We start from the raw sequence: 22,138 nt of genomic DNA, 5'->3' as shown, positions 1-22,138 counted from the left end.
AACCATGCAAACACCTGATTCCATTAAATTAAGCAACAGCACGCTAGAAACAGTAAACAAAATTCTGTAACCTGAGATCTGCATACAAAATAACAAGAACATAAATGGTGCACAAGCCAGAGTCAATATAGTTGGAATGCAAAGATCCAAAGTCATTGGAGTTCTATGTGATTTGAAAATTCTACTCCAACTTAAAGCCTAATTATATTGAATATTGGTAAAACCTGTCACTGTATACGACAGTGTCTGCTAAACCAAAAATTGTTGCACAATCCCTCCAGGTGGTGAAAATGTGGATGCTGTCAGATAACAGGAGCAACTTTGATTAACTGTATAAGCAGTCCCATCAGACAGCAGGTCAGCGTTATGTTAGTTATTGTGAAAATGTGCAAGGTGGTACAGGCATGTACAGACAGCAACTCTGTGCACAGTGATTAAGTCTGCATATCAGCATAATGTGGATGAACAAAAATGGTGGAGACACTCCAACACCCAGAAGATGCATTTAATCAAACCAGAACAAACAGTAGTAGCAAGACAGCTCTACTGTCCATGAAACACCTGGTAAATATACAATGAAGTAAAAATGTGTCAAGTTACTTTCTCTCAATCTTATATATTTTGTTACTCTTATCTAGCCCAGATAAGAGAGAATGGAGTAAAAGCATTTTACATCTTATGGTAACAACTCAACTCAAAACATTGTGATCTTAAATTTGGTCCTAAGAATGTACCACTTCCTCTAGCATACATATGATAAACAATTACATAACTGAAATCAAAGGAATTGTGAAACAGAACAACACACTGTTTTTTGAAAGGAATAACCAGACACGACTAGCCTCTACTATGCCATGCCACAGTCCACAAGTGGTTTGCAAAGTATAAACACAGGTGGACCACATTGAAATCTTTCACTGTTGATACATCACACAGCTGAAATATGGTAATACTGAACATGAACAAATCACTGATAGTGAAAACAAAATGGTCATATTCTTTAGAGTGATGAGAATTTTTTAATGTACATATTTTCCAGCAGAATACAGATTTTATTTGAAAAATTAAGCAACAAATGAGAGTGATGGTATTCTTTTTATTCTGATTTCTCTTCAGTCCATGACTCACTTTCGTACAATGCTGCTTCTGAGGTGACATTTCAACGCTTGTACATAAGTATTTCAACTGATGACTTAGGGTGCCATGAAATAATCCATAACAAAATTAACCCACATCTTAACAATGAATAAGTAAAGACAACCATCCATTGCACATAGGACACTTTGACTAGTACATATTGTACTGCACTGTATACATACACAAGAACAAGAAAATCATAACTCATCTTATGAGACATAGTCTGCATACATCCCTTTCTATTACGCTCAAAAACAAAAAAAAGTTTGGGCTGTGTTACAATGTCCAAATTCTTGTTTATGTGCCTTTCAACAGCTCAGCACCTCCTCTGAATGTTGAGTACTTTTTTTTAAACTCATTTCATTTTTCTTACTTCCAAAAATTCCCCATTATCCTATTAATTACATATTATGGATTAAGTGTGATAAATAAAAAGAGAACTTTTGACTCACTGTTCAAATTCTTCAGCTGCCTTTTCTACCAAATGAAAAAATTCATCCATACCAGCACCACTAACAGCTGACACTCCAACACTCTTCAGTGTGCTATAGAATTCATCTAAAGCTAAAGACATCGACCTTGTTAAATTTGATATATATGTCGTTTCAGATTCCAGAGCTTCCTGGAAAACCTCAAAGTCTTTCATCCATTCCACAGCATAACTGTGCTCCACAATGTCAACCTTGAAAGCATCAGATGTAGTTACATAAAATATGTTACTAACTAACAAGACAATGAATAACTTTGCAATTAGAAAAATAAATCTTACCTTGTTCATTGCAACAATGAAAGGTAGTTTTGTTTTGTACAGTATGGAACATGCATACAGCATATTCGACATAAAAGTGACAGGATTAACACTTCGAACAGTGTCCATCACATAAACAACAACAGTAGGAAACGATGAAGCCAAAGCTTCAGTGACTATGTTTCCTGATGCTGACCATGTAAATACTTCAATCTGCCCAGGAGTGTCAAGTATTGTCAAATCATACTGTGATCCTGCTTTTTCAAGCAGCGACACAACTTGGCTAAATTTTGTAGCAAACAGGTTCAGTGATGTTACTATGCCACCATTGGGGCCAAGGCCGTATTGCTTCATGACCTCCTTGTAGTTCACTGTATCTCTTATATCTGTAAGAACAAAGAAACCATGGTAAAATATGTAGAATGAAACATATATTTTCATTTTAAGCATATTCAGTTAATTTTACAAGTAAGTATTAACTCCAGTAGATGATAATTCCATAAGTAAAATAATATGCAGAATACATACAGCTGATAATTTTGGGATACATAATCACAACTGCAGCTACAGTTAATTGTCACCAAGTTTAGCTTTTTACTGCAGGTGGCACTGTCATATGATTCCAGAATCAAACTGCAAGTCTTCTCAAAACTTATTAGGACCTGTGCTGTCTTCTACAAAATGCCACACAGTTTTCTCATATGTAACTAACTTGCCTTATGTTTTGTGTCAAACAAATGTTCCTGTTCATAATTTCAGTGTAAACAATCAGCCTGCATTAGATATATTTAGCTTCTAAAGCGTTAATAAAAAAATTGGTAACTACACCGACAGGCACAAAAAATACAATTTCTTAAAAACTTTTTATTTTAAATTCCAAACACTTTTAATGACACTAGTCTACTACTATTTTATAATAAAATATTGTGGTTCAGTCCCATCTACAAGTTTAGCAATGAAAACAGATTATTATAAACAATTAAGCCACAGATGCAGAAGTAACATGACTGGCTTCACATCTGAAGCAAATTTTGATGAAGCTCATGAAGGTAATGTACCTCTGTTTCAGTTTTCTACACATCACAGACCTCTCTTCGCATCTTCAAAACCTTGTATTATCCCCTACTCTTGTACCAATAACAGCATCCACTCTTTCTGGCATGCTCGTGATTAATTCTTCAATGTTCTCTAGAGAAATCATCTAGCTTTCGGGAGGACTCCTGCAAGGTCTCTTAATAGTGCTGATGGGTCCTTCTCCCCAACTGCTATCCATGCATGCTCAACAGTATCCAGATTAGGGCAACAAGCAGGCCAAGTCATAGTATGAATCTCTCCTTCATACAAGAACTCTTCTCCGAACGGTTCTTTCACTAACACTCACTCCTCGAACTTGGTAGAGCCAGTTTCATGCCCCAACAAGGTGGTGCGATGGTTGTGGATAACTTGAAGTTGAAAGAAGTAGTTATCTCTTGCTGATGTGGTCCTTCTCGGGTCTGAACTTGGACTCCTTGCATAGCCTCCAGTTTCCCTGTACCTTCGTAGGGTTTTGGAAATTGTGGAAGGTTTAGTTCTTAACACTTCCACAATATACTGCATGCTGCAACCATTTTCCACCACAGCAACAGCTTTTGTATGCCTTTACAGGACATTTACTCCAGGAAGCTGATTGCCACAGCCACATAAAAATCCTACCAACATGTATCATTGAACAGGAAAAACTACAAGGTACAACAATAAAAGCTACAAGAGTGGGAAAACATTATTGCCTCACACCCAGTGATGTGTTTTCAGGTTGCAGGAGTAGTTCAGCATGCTTTATCAAGAAATGTGAATAATCTTATGTCATGCCCCAAGCATGACTTACAAACTAACTAAATTATGCTATTTATCTTCTATTTGTAGTATTATTTCATTTCTGTAATCGTGATACCTTCATAAAGCACTTAACTGATCCCTCTACAACTACCTAAATATCAACTATTTACAGTGAAAAAGAGCTTCCTAAATAAAGTGATGGTATCATGATGGAGAATTGGCCTAAAATATTCTTGTGGAGCAGGCAACCAAATCACTAAACAGAAACAATGAGCAGGAAAATGTTACATTTTCATTTCGAGCAGATGGTGCCCCATAGTTCTTTATAAAAGCTGCTGATATAATGCTTTATTTATATGACCAGTTTCAGTCATCTGCTCATCATCAGGTTCTTAAAAGTATTCACAGCATCATGTTAGGTGAAACATAAAATTGTTATCATCAAGTAATAACAATACAATGCCATCACACTGTAATATAAGTTACATTGTGAATCTATTTAACATGAATGTGTACATTCCATAGCACAGTTTTTACACACTGGATGTAGTTTGTACTAAGATATGATGACAGTGTATTGTTCATGGCTTTGTCACTTAATGATTTTATATTTCATGTAACATGATGCTGTGAATGCTTTTATGAACCTGATGATAGTCAGATGACTCAAAACTGGTTGTATAAACAAACTATTTTATCAGCAGCTAAAAGCAGTTACATGACATTTTTTCATTTTAATTTTGAACACTGACAGTGAGTAAAGTTACAGACGTTGGAGATCCAATTTTTCAGACTCTCTCTAAGCTTTTTTCCCTTTTTCTTTGAGTTTTGTACCATTCTCATGACCTGCGCACTGAAGACAATAGCCCCGTTCCCTGGGAGAGCCAACATTTTAGCACTGCACAGTGGTTGCTCAAGCATGCACTGAGTTCACACCTACAGATGGCGGGTGGCAGTTCCCAGTCACTTGGAAACCAGAGATCTGTCAAACCTGTATCCAGCAACAATGTCAAGTTCACTGACTAAGACACTTGCTATTTGGCATCACTGCAAGCCATATATGGTTTACTGATGTTGCAATGTGACATTTACCGTAATATGGTTCTTTTCATTTTTATTAAACAACTTGGTTACAATCATGTTTGGCTTGTACATTAATTTGTTTTTCTTGTTTTCTTTATCACAATGCTGTTCTTTTTGTGGAAACACTTCTGGCAGCAAAATGGAATGCCATTTGCTTACAGAATAATTGTTCACTACCTTTTACATTTGTTTTGGAAATTGACATTCCACTGTTACATTTTGTTTTATTTATTTTTATTTATCTTTCATTTTCTGTGGCTATTTTAGAGGGAGTCATAGTCCCATACTCAATGAATCATTCTGGCCATTGGCCAAGCCATAAGGCTGGAATCTGGCATCACCACTAGTTACAGTGAAACAAAATTGGGTAGAAATGTGATATACAGTGATTATGTACATATTATGAATGTTTGCATTCTTTTCTACAAACATGGCTACCTTAGATTATCATAAACCAACAGATGAAAGACACAGATACCATACTTTGCTTTATCCACAACATGATGGTTCTGTGTGTGATGTCATACGTGCACAAACAAAAAGTTAACGAAACACTGACAATAATATTTTTGCTTAAATATTATTATTATTATTATTATTATTATTATTTTGCATGTAGGCTGTGGTGACAAACTGATCTTTAGGGTAGTCTGATGTCAACATTAGGTTAAAAGGTGACAGTTTCTTACGAGCAGGTGAAGCTAACAAATGTGATCTGTAACGCTTGCTTCGGTATGTACGTTACACAAATTAGATTTCCACATCTACATCCATTCTCTGCAAACCACTATGAAGTGCATGGCAGAGGGTACATCCCATTATACCAATTATTAAGCCTTCTTCCTATTCCATTCACGTATGGAGTGTGGGAAGAATAATTCTTTGAATGTCTCTGTGTGTGCCGTTATTATTTTAACCTTATTCTCACTATTTCTATGTGAGTGATAAATAGGGGATTTTTAGTGTATTCCTAGAGTCACCATTTAACGCTAATTCTTGAAACTTTGTTAACACTTTGTCAGGATAGTTTACACCTATCTTCAAGAGTCTTCCAGTTCAGTCCTTTCATTACCTCTGTAACACTCTCCCGTGGATTAAACAAACCTGTGACCATTCGTGTTGCCCTTCTCTATATACTTTCAATATCCCCTGTTAGCTCTATTTGGTACTGGTCCCACACACTTGAGCAATATTCTAGAACTGGTTGCACGAGTGATTTATACGAAGTCTCTTTTGTAGACTGATTTTACTTCTCTAGTATTCTGCCAATAAACCAAAGTCAACCACCTGCTTTACCTGTGGCCGAGCCTATGTGATCATTCCATTTCATATACCTACAGAGTGTTACACTCAGGTGTCTGGATGAGCTGACTGATTCCAACAGTGACTCACTGATGTTATAGTAATAGGATACTGTGTTTTTTTTATTTTGTGAAGTGCAGAGTTTTACATTTCTGAACATTTAAAGTAAGTTCCAAATCTCCGTGCCACTTTGAAATCTTATCAAGATCTGACTGAATACTGATGCAGGTTCTTTCAGGTAGTACTTCATTACAGAAACTGCATCATCTGCAAAAACACTGATGTTGCTATTAATATTGTCTGCTAGGTCATTAATGTACAATATGAACAGCAGGAGTACCAACACACTTCCCAGGGGTACACCTGAAGTTATTTCTACATCTGATGATGACTCTCCATCCAAGATAACATGCTCTGTCCTCCCTACCAAAATGTCATCAATCCTGTTACAAATTTCACTTTACACCCCACGTGATCAAACTTTTGACAGTTAGTGTAGATGATATACTGAGTCAAATGCTTTTCAGAAATCAAGAAATACTCCATTTACCTGACTGCCTTGATCCAAAGCTTTCAGTATGTCATGTGAGAAAAGTGCAAGTTGGGTCTCACATCATCGGTGTTTTTGGAATCCATGCTGGTTGGCACTGAGGAGGTCATTGTGTTCAATATACCTCATTACATTTGAGTTCAGAATATATTCTACAGCAAAATGAAGTCAAGGATGTTGGACAGTAGTTTTGTGGATCACTTAAACTACCCTTCCTGTAGGTGGGTGTGCCCTATGCTTTTTTCAAAGAATTTGGCGCTATTTTTTGTTCATGGGATCTACAATAGATTATAGTTAGAAGAGGAGCTAACTCAACCACAAATTCAGTAAAGAATCTGACAGGGATTCCATCAGGCCCTGGAGCTTTGTTCAATTTCAATGATTTCAGCTGTTTCTCAAAGCCACTGGCACTTATACTTATTTCACTCATCTTTCCACTGGTATGAGGATTAAATTGAGGCAATTCTCATGAGTTTTCTTTTATAAAGGAACATTTGAAAATGGAGTTAATAATTCCAGCTTTTGCTTTGATACCCTAAATCCCCCCACCCCAATGAACCATGGACCTAGCTGCTAGTGGGGAGGCTTGCGTGCCTCAGCAATACAGATAGCCGTACAATAGGTGCAACCACAAGGGAGGGGTATCTGTTGAGAGGCCAGACAAACATGTGGTACCTGAGGAGGGGCAGCAACATTTTCAGTAGTTGCAGGGGCAACAGTCTGGATGAGTGACTGATCTGGCCTTGTAACATTAACCACCAGCCTTGCTGTGCTGGTGCTGCGAACTGCTGAAAGAAAGGGGAAAATACAACTGTAATTTTTCCCGAGGGCATATATCTTTACTGTGTGGTTGGTTGATAATGGCATCCTCTTGGCTAAAATATTCCTGAGGTAAAATAGTCTCCCATTCGAATCTCCAGGCAGGGACCATTCAGGAGGACATCGTTATCAGGAGAAACAAAACTGGCATTCTATGAATCAGAATGTGGAATGTCAGATCCCTTAATCGGGTAGGTAGGTTAGAAAATTTAAAAAGAGGAATGGATAGATTGAAGTTAGATATAGTGGGAATTAGTGAAGTTTGGTTGCAGGAGGATCAAGACAAAAGCAAATAGGGGTAATGCAGGAGCAGGTTTAGTAATGAATAAAAAAATGGAGCACGGGTAAGCTACTACAAACAGCACGGGTAAGCTACTACAAACAGCTTAGTGAACGCATTATTGTAGCCAAGATAGACACGACGCCCACGCCTACCAGTAGTACAAGTTTATATACCAAGTAGCTCTGCACACAACAAAGAGATTGAAGAAACGTATGATGAGAGAAAAGAAATTATTCAGATAGTGAAGGGAGACTAAAATTTAATAGTCATGGGGACTTGAATTTGATAGTAGGATAAGGAAGAGAAGGAAAAGTTGTAGGCGAATGTGGAATGGGGATAACGAATGAAAGAGGAAGCCGCCTGGTAGAATTTTGCACAGGAAATAAATTAATCGTAGCTAACACTTGGTTTAAAAATCATGAAAGAAGGTTGTCTACACCGACGAGGCCTGGAGACACTGGAAGATTTCAGATGGATTATATAATGGTAAGCCAGAGATTTAGGAACCAGATTTTAAATTGTAAGATATTTCCAGGGGCACATTTGGACTCTGACCACAATCTCTCGGCTATGAACTGTAGATTAAAACTGAAGAAACTGCGAAAAGATGGGAATTTAAGGAGATGGGATCTGGATAAACTGAAAGAACCAGAAGTTGTAGAGAGTTTCAAAGAGAGTAATTAGGGAACGACTGACAGGAACAGGGGAAAGAAATACAGTAGAAGAAGGATGGGTAACTTTGAGAGATGAAATATTGATGGCAGCAGAGGATCAAGCAGGTAAAAAGATGAGGGCTAGTAGGAATCAAAAAGGGTTCAAATGGCTCTGAGCACTATGGGACTCAACTGCTGTGGTCGTAAGTCCCCTAGAACTTAGAACTACTTAAACCTAACTAACCTAAGGACATCACACACATCCATGCCCGAGGCAGGATTCGAGCCTGCGACCGTAGCGGTCGTGCGGTTCCAGACTGTAGCACCTTTAACCGCTCGGCCACTCCGGCCGGCTTAGTAGGAATCCTTGGGTAACAGAAGAGATATTGAATTTAATTGATGAAAGGAGAAAATATAAAAATGCAGTAAATGAAGTAGACAGAAAGGAATACAAACATCTCAAAAATGAGATCGACAGGAAGTGCAAAATGGCTAAGCAGTGATGGCTAGGGGGAAAATGTAAGGATGTAGAGGTATATATTAGTAGGGCTATAATAGATACTGCCTACGGGAAAATTAAAGAGACCTTTGGAGAAAAGAGAACCACTTGTATGAATATCAAGAGCTCAGATGGAAACCCAGTTCTAAGCAAAGGAGGGAAAGCAGAAAGGTGTTAGTAGTATATAGAGTGTCTATATAAGGGTGATGTACTTGAGGACAATATTATGGAAATGGAAGAGGATGTAGATGAAGATGAAATGGGAGATATGAAACTGTGTGAAGCATTTGACAGAGCACTGAAAGACCTAAGTCGAAACAAGGCCCCGGGAGCAGACAACATTCCATCTGAGCTACTGATAGCCTTGGGAGAGCCAGCCCTGACAAAACTCCACCACCTGGTGAGCAAGATGTATGAGACAGGTGAAATACCCGCAGACTTCAAGAAGAATATAGTAATTCCAATCCCAAAGAAAGCAGGTGTTCACAGATGTGAAAATTACTGAACTATCAGTTTAATATGTCACTGCTGCAAAATACTAACATGAACTCTTTACAGGTGAAAGGAAAAACTGGTAGAAGCCGAACTCAGTGAAGATCAATTTGGATTCTGTAGAAATGTTGGAACATGTGAGGCAATACTGACACTACAACTTATCTTAGATTAAGGAAAGACAAACCTATGTTTCTAGCATCTGAAGACTCAAAGAAGGCTTTCGACAATGTTGGTTGGAACTCTCTCTTTCAAATTCTGAAGGTGGCAGGGATCAAATACAGGGAGCGAAAGGCTATTTACGATCTGTACGGAAACCAGATGGCACTTATAAGAGTCTAGGGGCATGAAAGGGAAGCAGTGGTTGGGAAGGGAGTGAGACAGGGTTGTAGCCAATCCCCAATGTTATTCAGTATGTATACTGAGCAAGCAGTAAAGATAACGAAAGAAAAAACCGGAGTAGGAATTATAACCTAGGAGGAGAAACAAAAACCTTGAGGTTTGCTGATGGCACTGTACTTCTGTCAGAGACAGCAAAGGACCTGGAAGAGCAGTTGAACAGAATGGACAGTGTCTTGAAAGGAGGATATAAAATGAACATCAACAAAAGCAAAACAAGGATGATGGAATGTAGTCATATTAAATTAGGTGATGCTGAGGGAATTAGATTAGGAAATGAGACACTTAAAGTAATAGATGAGTTCTGCTATTTGGGGAGCAAAATAACTGATGATGGTCGAAGTAGAGAGGATATAAAATGTAGACTGGCAATGGCAAGGAAAGCCTTTTTGAAAAAGAGAAATTTGTTAACATCAAGTACAGATTCAAGTATCAGAAAATCTTTTCTGAAAGTATTTGTATGGAGTGTAGCCATGTATGGAAGTGAAACATGGATGATAACTAGTTCGGACAAGAAGAGAATAGAAGCTTTTGGAATCTACATCTACATTTATACTCCGCAAGCCACCCAACGGTGTGTGGCGGAGGGCACTTTACGTGCCACTCTCATTACCTCCCTTTCCTGTTCCACTTGTGTATGGTTCGTGGGAAGAACAACTGCTGGAAAGCAAGAACAACTGCTGGAAAGCCTCCGTGCGCGCTCGAATCTCTAAGGTGCTACAGAAGAATCCTGAAGATTAGATGGGTAGATCGAGTAACTAATGAGGAGGTACTGAATAGAATTGGGCAGAAGAGGAATTTGTGACATAACTTGACTAGAAGAAGGGATCGGTTGGTAGGACATGTTCTGAGGCATCAAGGGATCACAAATTTAGTACTGGAGGGCAGTGTGGAGAGTAAAAATCATACAGTGAGACCAAGAGATGAATAAACTAAGCAGATTCAGAAGGATGTAGGTTGCAATAGTTACTTGGAGAAGAAGAAGCTTGCGCATTGAGAAGCATGGAGGGCCGCATCAAACCAGTCTCTGGACTGAAGGCCACAACAACAACACCCTCAATTTCAGCTCCAGTTTCATTCGCTAGAGACTGGACACTAACTTCAGTGCCACTAACAGCCTTTACATATGACCAGAATTTTTTTGGTTTCTGTGAAAGATCATTTGACAGTATCCTGCTACAGTAGTCACTGAACACATCACACATTGCTCTCTTGGCAGGTAAATGCATTTCATTCAGCTTGTCTCTATCTATAACCCTACGATTTGTTTTGCACCTGTTTTGCAACAATCTCTGTTCCTTAAGAAGTGTGTTTACTGTGACTGTATACCATGGAGGTTCCCACCCATTATGGACTTTTCTACTGGGCACATATCTACCCAGTGCGAGGTCAATAATTATTTTAAACTTGAGCCACAGTTCCTCTATGTGCTCCTGTCCTGTGCTGAAAGTTTCAAGTTCCTCACCGTGACATGACAATACTGATTTTTTAAATCTAGTTTACTGAAAACATATACCTTTCTGCTTTGTTTAGTTGCCCTTTGTACTTCGGTAATCATTATTGCCATGACCGTGTCATGATCACTAATGAAAGTTTCAACATGGACATTCTCAAAGAGTCAGGTCTATTTGTTGCTATTTGATCCAATACATGTCCATCGTGAGTGGGATTCCTAACTAACTGTGCTCGGTAGTTTTCAGAGAATGCATTTTGTAAAGTTTCACATAATATCTTATCATGTCCACCACTAACAAAACTGTAATTTTCCCAATTAATTGTTGGATGATAAAAGTCTACCACTGATGATTACAGTATGACTGGAGAACTTACATACTAGTTCAGATTTTCTCTAAAGTTTTCGGTAACATCAGGAGACAAGTCTGGTGGGCGACAGAAGGATCCAGTTAGCATTTTATGCCCATCCTTGATAATGCGTCACACCAAACAATCTCACACGCAGCTTCAATTTCTACCATCTAACATGCAGCTACAATTTCTATCTTGGTGGATTTGAGTTTCTTGTCAACTGCGGAAAATACACCACCCCCATTTCCCATTTGCCTGTCCTTTCGATAGAAACTTAAATTTTTCCCATGAATCTCACTGCTACCAATTTCAGGTTTCAACCAGACTTTTTACCTGGTATAATTTGAGCTTCACTGCTTTTCACAAGCTCTTTAAACTTTGGCACTTTGTTGCAAATACATCAGCAGTTTACCATTAGGATTTTTATACTCTCACCTGGGAGGCATTTCTTTCGATCTCACACATTGGATGGAGTGTCACCTAGTCTAAAATCATCTTTGTGTGCAACCCAAACAAAGTCAGCTACCTGAGGTGTGTAGAGCACACCTCACCCATTTAGAGGGAACCTACAGTTCTCAACCCTATGTGCACGTCCAGGAAGCCACAGCCTAGCTTGTCACAGAACCTTAGAAGTCTCTGGTTCAGTCCTTGCACTTAACTCAGAACCAAGGGCCATGATCAGTTCTGAGGACAATGCAGCAAATTGTGAGCATTGTTGAAACTCCATGCACAAGGCTGGTCTTCTCAACCTCCTCTGTCAGTCGCCGGAATGACCCAAGCACGACCTTGGAGCCGAAATGACAAGCATCACTTGTTCCAATGTGTGCCACAATCTGCATTTTGTTGCACCCTGTCCCCTCAATGGCTGCTGGAATAGCCTCTTCAACATGTTGAATGAGGCCTGAAGGCATACGCTCTGAGTGCACTTGGTGTCCTTTCGTGTCCCTTGCTGCCATTTCCCTAAGAGGTACCACCATTCGCCCTACTTTTGCACTGCTGATGATTAATAGGCCTTACCCTTTTTTGTTTCTCTCCTCTTGACACTGGATGGAATAGGTTTCCCCAAAACAGGCGAACTGAATCCCACTGGCTCAGTTTTGCTGAGAGAGAGCACCTCAAACTTGTTGGTTAGAGAGATTGGCACAATACCCTGAGTCCTCCCTGGTCCCCATCCACCTGATACAAGATGCCTATATCTATCATTAACATGCAACTCACAGTAAAGTAGATGAGTAATGACAGATGCTGTACTTTCTGATGAGTCATTTATGTCTGCTACTTTGATGATGTAATTAGTCAAGGGTGATACACAGTACTGAAGGCCCAAATTAAACCACACCCTGCATCAATCCAAGAGTTGCATTATGTTCCAACAACAGAGAGATCTTCTTGGAGAAACTGCATGTTTCAATTAGATGAGAGTAAAAGAAATCAGCATAAATTGGATGATTCTCCATAATTCCACACCCCTCTTTTTTTGAAAATCTGTTCCTCACACTCAATAGGACTTATACACAATGTAATAACTACTATTGTGGCAACTAATAAGTCTGTTGTTACGGAACCATGATTCATTTGAAAATAAGACACATTTTAGAAGACAGTGTCATTTTCTAAGAAAATCTGACAAAAAATTGCTGGTGCACTGAAATCATGGACTTGGATCTCCTGGTGTAGTCACAGGTGGTTTGAGGGGGCAGTTGCCACATAACAATACCATGCTGATGTTGGTCTTTTGTGCAAATACCCATGTGCAAGAGAGAGGGTTGTGCTAAACAGCAGCCTACACAATCTCTTAATTGTGACTATAGATCACTCTATGGATTCTTATCAGGCCAAGTTTTTCCCACGAACCCAAATGTCTGACGCCTCCAAATGAAATGACTATTAGTTTTTGCCTATCTGGAAGACAATAATTATGCAAGCAATATATTATTAAACCATAATGTCCACGTACAGAAGGATAGTCAAATACTCATCATTCAAATATTCCTGCAAGGAGTATATAAGCTGCTCCTTCTGACCTTAGTCGAGGTGTGGAGTTCAAAGGCTGTTAACAGTTTCTGGAGGCTTATGTTGTGCAGTCTGGAAGATTGGACAAAGGATTTGACTCCCATTTCATCAAACCGAGAGCCCACTGACCTAAACACTGCACTACCTAGTACAGTAAGGAGGTCAACGGAAGCGTCCAATTCCACCCGTCTGGTTAGATCTGTGAGGTAACGGTGTTGTGGTGTGTGACAACATCACTACAGCATGAAGTTTTTGAGTTGGTTGTGTCTGTAGATGTTGTGTTGTATCTGCTGGTGCCCCTTGGCAGTGGATGTGAACATGCTGAGTTTAATGTGTAGTACTGGGTTTGGTTGTCATCATGCTAACATGGTTTTGAAATATGTAGCTGGTGCGGTAACGTGGGTTGTGGAAGTGTTTTCAGTGAGTTAATAAGGTTTTTTTCTGTTTATGTGTTTGGCATTTTTGTTATATCTGATTAGTTTGGTGTTTGTTGTGCAGAAAGAAGTCAAATTTTTTTAACTGTCATAATCCGTATTACTTCAGGCAGGAGGGGGGGGGGGTTTACATTCATAGTCTTGGATGTTATTGAATTTAGCATATGTTAAAATTCAGGAGTACGTAAGAAACATGTATTTTTTGTTTTCTCCAAAAAAATTCCTGACTCAAGATACAGGCTGCCAAAGATGACACTGCGAACACCATTCCGAAGATGCGAATTTCGGAAAATTGTTTAAAACAGTTCTATATATTTTATTAGAGTTATTTATATTTGAAAGATAATTTCTTTATGATTACAATGGTATCCTCCATTTTGACATAACTGTCAAAGTTCTTTTCCTGTCGCCTTTTGAATTTTTTTTATAATTTACAGAAAAAATGTTTTTTTCCCAAAAATACCAATCCTGAAAAGTTAGATATTTTTATGTTGATTAGTAGATTAGTACCATGTAGTACTATATTCTCTGTAAAGGAGAGCTTCCACTTTTAAGTTAAAGAGTTTTATTTTTAAAAAATCATTTTTTCAACTTTCAAGGGTAATGTATGTTTTCACTGAAGTTGTTTCTTACTAATTTCTTTGTTACAGTGTTTATTTTTATTGTCTTTGTTGCAGTTATTTCTTAATAACTTCTTTATTGCAGTTATTTCTTTTCACTTTCATTGTTGCAGATATTTCTTAAACTTTGTTGTAGTTTCTGTCAGTTTCTTTGTCGTGGTTGTTGATTGCAGGTTTCTGTATTGTATTTGTTCAGTGCTAATTTGTTTACTGAAGAGGCTTCTAAGAAATCTGAGACCATCCAGTGAGTTCTGTGTTTTCGTGAGAAATTTGCCAGTTGACACAGTAGCAGCGTGTTTTGTGAAAAGGACTGTTTGAAATGACTTCTGACTGGGGCCACTGGAGAGTGAAGTGTGCTCACTATTTGCATATCCATAAAAGAGTGATATACAGGGTGTCCCATTTATCTTCACCACCCTAAATAACTGTTTGTCCAGATGCAAATTACAAAATGTTTCAAGCAAATTTTCTTTAGCCGTCAGGGGGACACCAATCAGCATGACTGCCTTCGTTGTGGCTTTGTTTTTTGCAAAGATATGAATAGTGGTATGACTTTTTTAAATGGCACCCTGTATTTTTTATTCAGTAATTCATTTCCTCTCCTAAAGACCTATTCAAAAATGTATCACAATTAACTATTCACTGAAACACAATGTTATTAATTACATAACGCAACACTGACTTTGAGCCTGGAATCACAAACTTGTTCACTTGCTAGAGTTGTCAGAAAACATATGAAAACCAAGTAAAAACATAACAAAAAATTGACTTTGACTCTCCTGTACCATTGCCCAGGAGTAGAACATTCAAAGGTGCTCAACGTGGTGACCATGGACAAAGATACACTGGTGAGCTCGTTGAATGAAAGAATTATTTACTGCTTCCAGTGTCGCCTGCTGAAGAGAATTACAAGCAAGCACGATATGTTCCTGCATGTCCTCTGGTGTTGTTGGAATATTGTGACAGACAACATATTTAATGCATCTGCAAAGAATAAGATCCGGAGGATTTAAATCAGGAGACCTAGCAGGCCAAGTAACTGTTCCACCTCGACCAATCCATCTGGCAGGATACCTATGGTTCAAAACATGACGTGCACACAAGGCATTATGTGCTGGACACCCATCATGTTGATACCACATAAGCATCTGGTTCTTAGAGGCACTTCATCCAAAAGAGGTGGAAGAATTCGTCTGAGGAAGTTGGCATACACTGTGCCATTTAGACTACCATTGATTAAATAAGGACCAACAATTGTAGTATCAAGCATCCCACACCAGACGTTAACTCTCTATCGACACTGATGCTCCACCTATCTAAGTCATCGTGTGTTGTCGCTGGAACAATAATGCATGTTCCCTGTATTTACCTGTCCTTTGTTTGAGAAGGAACATTCATCGGTAAATAGAACATTGGAGAAGAAGTTTGGGTTGGTGAGGATTTGCTGCTGTGCCCACTGACAGAACTGTACACGATTCTGGAAATCATTCCGATGCAATTCTTGATGTAGGTGTACATGGTAAGGATGGAATCGGTGACATGTAAGAATACGTTGTACACTGATTTTAGGAATGCCAATCTCATGTTCAAGCTGTCGCGTGCTCACATGTGGATTCATAGCAACGGAAGTGAGTACAATAACACTGGCAGCTTCGTCTGTGCGAGTACCATGATGATTGCGTTGTCGTGGGTTGAAATTCCCGTTTCCTGAAGCGTCGCAAGAAGACGACAAAATATCTATCGGGAAGGTGGGTTCTCGTCAGGATATCGCTCTCTGTACAGTTCCGCTACCTGCATAGCATTTTGCCTACCTTCAACAACAACAATAAAAGAAACGTTATGTCGATGCTGTTTGTATGAAGGACAGCCTTTACTGTATGCCCACTCTACACAACAGTATTTAAAAGGACTAAACTACTGTACTAAATGTACCCGTATGTAAGAAAACAGTATTGTAATTACTGTTCTGCTAACTTACATTCCCCATAGACGAGTAGCTTTTCTACCTTCTCTTTGTTGGTGTACATTCTACTCATACAACTCTTCAACTGATGATAGTTGACGGAATGATGGGTGTGCATTCTACTTACGTTTACATTTGTCCTCTGTCAATGTCAGCATGTGGATGTGTTCCATTACCCCGAGTACCAGCACTAAGTGCTGGGAGCATCAATGTCAATGTTGTGTTTTGTAATTAATAACATTGTGTTTCAGTGAATGGTACACTTTGATAATACATTTTCGAATAGGTCTTGAGGAGAGGAAATGAATTACCAAATAAAAACTACAGGGTGCCATTTAAAAAAAGTCATACTGCTGTTCACATCTTTGTAAAAAACAAAGTTGCATCAAAGGCAATCATGCTGATTGATGTGCCCCTGATGGCTAAAGAACCTTTGCTTGAAACATTTCGTAATTTGCATCTGGAAAAACAGTTATTTAGGGTGGTCAAGATAAATGGGACACCCTGTATAAGACAAACAAAACAACAGACTTTGTTCAGGTTGGGAATAAATGTTCTTATTTGAAGACTCTGTTTTAAAGTGAAGATGTTTCCAGTGATAACTTTTTGTGTTCTAAATGTCTTGACAGAATAACAACAGTGATAGTATCTGAACAAGGTGAAGCCTCCTATGGTGCAGATGATGCAGATTTTGCATCAATAGAGGAAGAATTAAATACCCTGAATCAGTCAACCACAGAGGTAGGTGTTAGTCCTGTTAAGAAACTGTGGACAGTGAAGATGAGTCATAAGCTCTATGCATCAAGAAAGTGCAGAGAAATTACTGAAGATAAGGATGAATACACTACAGCAAAACTGACCACACTCTTCAAAATAGAAATTCCATCTTCAGAAGAAAATGAATAGAGTGCCAACAAAAAAGACACTATAGTTGTAACAGCTGAAGGTCAAAAAGTTGTGAGTATGAAGAGGTACATAACTCACAGTATTAAAGAAACTTTTTGCAATTTATAAGAGCAACTATACAACTTCACATATGGGAAGATCAAAATTTTATGCTGTACGACCTAGATGGGTGGTTCCACCCCTCCTAGAGATGTCTGTTTATGTATGTACTATGTAAATTTTGAACTTCGTGTGGTAACTTTGAAGAACTTGCTGAAACATGTGACATATGACACCTTAGTTGCGCGTGTGAAGTCATTAGTAGTCTGTGATGTAAAGCAAGAGACTTGTTCATTTCAAGAATGTGGTGAATGCCCTGGAAAGGGAGGACTGTCTTTACAGAAACTTGGCCTGGAAGGTGTAGCAGATAACTCTTCGGAAATTACATATGCGACATGGGAGGGAAATAAACCAATTAAGAAAACTGTTGCCTTTGACAGTTTCATTGATGAACTTGGTAAATGGTCAGTGAAAGCAGTCACACACCAGCATCTGAAGAAATTGCAACAACACATTGCAGAAGTGAAAGGGTGTGTAAGGCTGAAGAATTATATTTAGTGCTTCACTGTGATTTTGCTGAGAACTGGTCTGTAATTCTCCCACAAGAAGTACACGGGTGTCATTGGAGTAATGACCAGGTTCAATTTTTACAGGAGTGACATATTTTCAAAACAAGACCACAAGTGTTGCAGTTATAAGTGATGACACAGGACATGACTCAGCATATGCTTTGCTAGCAATGCGCAAAATTCTTCAACTGCAAACAGGGGCAGAGAAGATCATCATTATTTCTGATGGTGCTCCTAGTCATTTTAAAAATCGTTACCTGCTGTTTGGACTGAGTAAGTTGCTTGTGCCAACTGACTGTGTATACAGTGCTACGGGTCCCGGGAAGGGGCCTTGTGATGGTATAGGAGGCCTGCTGAAGCACCATGCTGCAAAACATAATCTTTCCAGACCAAATACAGCTGCAATTCAGACTGCTGAAGATTTTACGAGAGTCATGAAATCTTACGCATCCACAGCCCTCATTCTTTTCTCCAAAGAGGAAATTGAAGAAATCCGTGAGCAGAAAAAAGAAGAAGGGTCCAAACAAGCTACTCCTGTGAAATGAATTCAGAAGACACATTTTTGGACTCAAAGTGATGGGTGAACTCATATTGCATGCACTTTAAAGAGCAAGAAAGAAGAAACTTAGTTTGTTCAGTCAACACCTCAGAACAGCAGGATAATATTCAGATACACAATCTGAGAAGGGGGATGTTTGTGGTGAGTGTGTATGACTGTGACTGGTGTACTGCAGAGATTATTGACACCAGTTATGAGTTAAACAAAATTGTGGTGAACTTTATGCTACCACATGGACCATCTACTGGATATTGGTTTCCAGCTGAAGGACAGCACAACGCCATCAGTACTGACTTCCTGTACACAATGTTTCGAAGATTGTATGTGCTCTAGTTGCTATTGGTTCAACAACAAGGCATCACTCTATATCAAAGGACAATACTGAAGCAGTGGAACACATTTTTAGTTCACTGAATGCCTAATTTCAGTACAAAACAGAGTGCACAGAAGTTATATAAATTGAAACCTTTAAGTCACTGGATCTTTCACATACACTTTGGAAACATTTAAAATGCTTGAAAAATGAGTCTCTTACTCATCCTTCAAAACTAAAATTATTTTAAATAAGGCTAGGTTTGGATTTTTATGAGCGTGTTATGTGATAATGTGGTAATAAAACAGTTTTTATGTATAGTAAAAATTTCAGTTGTTTATAAAACCTAAAAGTGGAAGATTTCCTTTCCAGGGAATGTAAAACTATATGGTAGTAATCAACAGAAAAAAATCAAAATTTTATGGAATGGCATTTTTGAAAAAAAAATTTTTTTCCCCTAAATTACAAAAAAAGTTCACAATGCTATAGTAAAAGAACTTTGACAGATAAGTCCAAATGCAGGATTTCTTTGTAATCAATCATAAAGCAATTATCTTTCAAATTAATAAAAAACAGCAAACCTAGAACTGTTCCAGAGATATAGCATTTTAATTTTTTTTTCCAAAATTCACATCTTCAAAATGGTATGTGCAATGTCATCTTTGGAAGGCTGTACCTCAGAGCAGAAATTTTTTTGGAGAATACAAAAAAATTCGTCTTCCTTACTTAGTCCTTCATTTTAACGTATGCTAAATTCAGTAAGATCCGACACTATGAAGGTAAGATTTTTTTCTAGCCTGCCTGAATTGATATGGACTATGCCAACTGCTTTTTTGTTAGGTATGGATATGGCAGTGAAGTTCCTGAGTATACCATTAAGTTCTGAGATGGGTGATGATATGATGACTGTCACACACTTTCTGCAGATGTTCGTTCTTATTGCTGAATATGTTATTAGGTGTCATGTTTGTGGCAAGAACATGAGGTTCTCGAGAGTGCAGGAGGCTCAGGTCCTGGATATGTACATGTGGCATTGTGTGTGTGTGTGTGTGTGTGTGTGTGTGTGTGTGTGTGTGTTGCCAGAGGCTTTTATTGGTAAGTAATTATTATTTAGGTTTTTCATTCTATAGTACTTGTGATGTTTTGTGTGTCATATATTTACAGTTGGTCACTTGGGTTTTAATTGGTGTAGTGAATCCGAGGTATTTGGGTTTTTAAGTTGTTGGGGCTTTGGTTCCATTTTTTGGAGTTGTAGGTGTTGGTTTTTTGGTATCGATAGCTGCGGTTGCGCTATATACATCAAGGGAAATCTCCGATTCCACTTTTTGGGCTTGTAGGTCTTGATTTTTGGTATCAGCAGCTGCGCCTGACCTATATAGGTCAAGAGAAGTGTCAGATTCCTGTGGTTTTGTTGGTGTAGCAGACTGCTATAAATTAATTTTTTTATATTTTTTGTTTTGGGGTCGAGTGATGTTCTTTTATTGTTGTTTATTTAGCTTGTCCCCGCCCTAAACCCCCAATTTTCCATGGTTGTTTCATTAGTTTCATTTTATTTTTGAAGTGAGATGTTATTGTGCCATTCTTATTTGTGTTTACATTCGTTGGCATGTGTATGTAGTGATATCATTGTCGTCATTTTGCGTATGCTGTAAGTAGCCATTTCTGCCACACTGATGATGTCATGGGTCAAAGGAGATGGGTGGAATCTGATGCTTCTGTAATGCCCAGTAAGGTACAAAGTGTTTGGTTTTGAATGGGCTGTTTCCAACATATACAGCATTAGTAATGTATGTATTACTCAAGTCCAGAATTGTTTTACAAACTCATACTTGTTTTCATTTTCTAATTAATTAGGACACTAAAAATTTCCTGTCTCTTCTAATTCAAATATCCCTCACATCCTTGTCACGTTATCCTACACTAGGAGGTACAATTAACATTTGTCTGAATAAGTATTAATTTTCAATTGTAGAGTTGTAGCTAGTGACTGCAGTTAACCCGAAACTGCTTCGTCAGGCATTGTAACATAACAAATCTATACAACAAAGAATAAAACTAAATACAACATTGAAAAATGGCTTGAGGCGCTAGCATTTCTCTGAATTAATGTCCAAAAAGTCAAAACACACAAAAAATGTACTGAACGTAAGGGGGAGGGGGATTGTCGAAATAAGTTATAACAGTAACTTTTGAAAACATTGCTGGAAAATAATAGTGATCTGACAGATAATTACGATACTAATCACTCTTGAATGCAAAGACTTATTAAAAACCGAGCGAGGTGGCCCAGTGGTTAGACACTGGACTCGCATTCGGGAGGACGACGGTTCAATCCCGCGTCCGGACATCCTGATTTAGGTTTTCCGTGATTTCCCTAAATCGCTCCAGGCAAATGCCGGGATGGTTCCTTTGAAAGGGCACAGCCGACTTCCTTCACTAATCCGATGAGACCGATGACCTCGCTGTCTGGTCTCCTTCCCCAAAACAACCCCCAACCCAACTTATTAAAAATTAATAACACATCAAAATGGTAACTGGTTCCTATTTTATCAGAAATCAACTACAGACCAGTCTCATCAGATGGTGAACAGAGACAACAGCTTGAGCATTACTAGGTGCTGGAGGACACCACTGGTAACTGTTCACAAGATGATTTTTGATAAAATCGAAACCAGTTACCATTTTGACATGTGAGTATTAATTTTTAATAAATCCTTGAGATCAAAACTGATTAGTACTTCAATTTAATAATTTGTAATAGTGGGTTACTGACTACAAGTTTCAGTGCACTTTTACACTGTTTTCAAGAGACATCATCCCCGCGACTAAAAAATTTCATGTAGCCTATCTTTGTTTACAGGTTGTATCTGCAAAAAACTGTATGGATTGCTAACGACCCAAGTAATAAAAAGTTGTATCTCCTTAAGGTGTAGAAAAATTACAAACTTATGAGTGTAACACTTATCCTGATGGTGCTGTACCCTACCATTTAATCTACAAGTAAACAATGGAGACAAATCTCATTTTTTTTCTTTTTACACTGTTAAACACTTACGGTGCTAGACTGACGTATAGTTATGAAAAACATCGTTCAATTACTCTGGACTAGTAGAAATTGTTTCCATGGAACTTGATT

General features: G+C 38.4%; 1 protein-coding gene across 1 annotated transcript in view; it reads right to left on the bottom strand.

The window, feature by feature from the left end:
* The window catches only part of LOC124549300 (GPN-loop GTPase 1), a 52,774-nt gene that overhangs the window by 29,924 nt on the left and 712 nt on the right, over positions 1 to 22,138 (bottom strand). Inside the window, exons 2-3 of the mRNA XM_047125235.1 lie at positions 1,907 to 2,271; positions 1,590 to 1,819 (exon numbers count right to left, since the gene is read on the bottom strand). Coding sequence (XP_046981191.1) covers positions 1,590 to 1,819; positions 1,907 to 2,271 — 595 coding nt within the window. The remainder of the gene's footprint in view (positions 1 to 1,589; positions 1,820 to 1,906; positions 2,272 to 22,138) is intronic.

This window comes from Schistocerca americana, chromosome 1 (genome assembly GCF_021461395.2).
Source record: "Schistocerca americana isolate TAMUIC-IGC-003095 chromosome 1, iqSchAmer2.1, whole genome shotgun sequence".
NCBI classification, from domain to species: Eukaryota; Metazoa; Arthropoda; class Insecta; order Orthoptera; family Acrididae; genus Schistocerca; species Schistocerca americana.
Note: the sequence above shows the minus strand (reverse complement) of the source record. Positions and strands in the feature narration are given on the sequence as shown.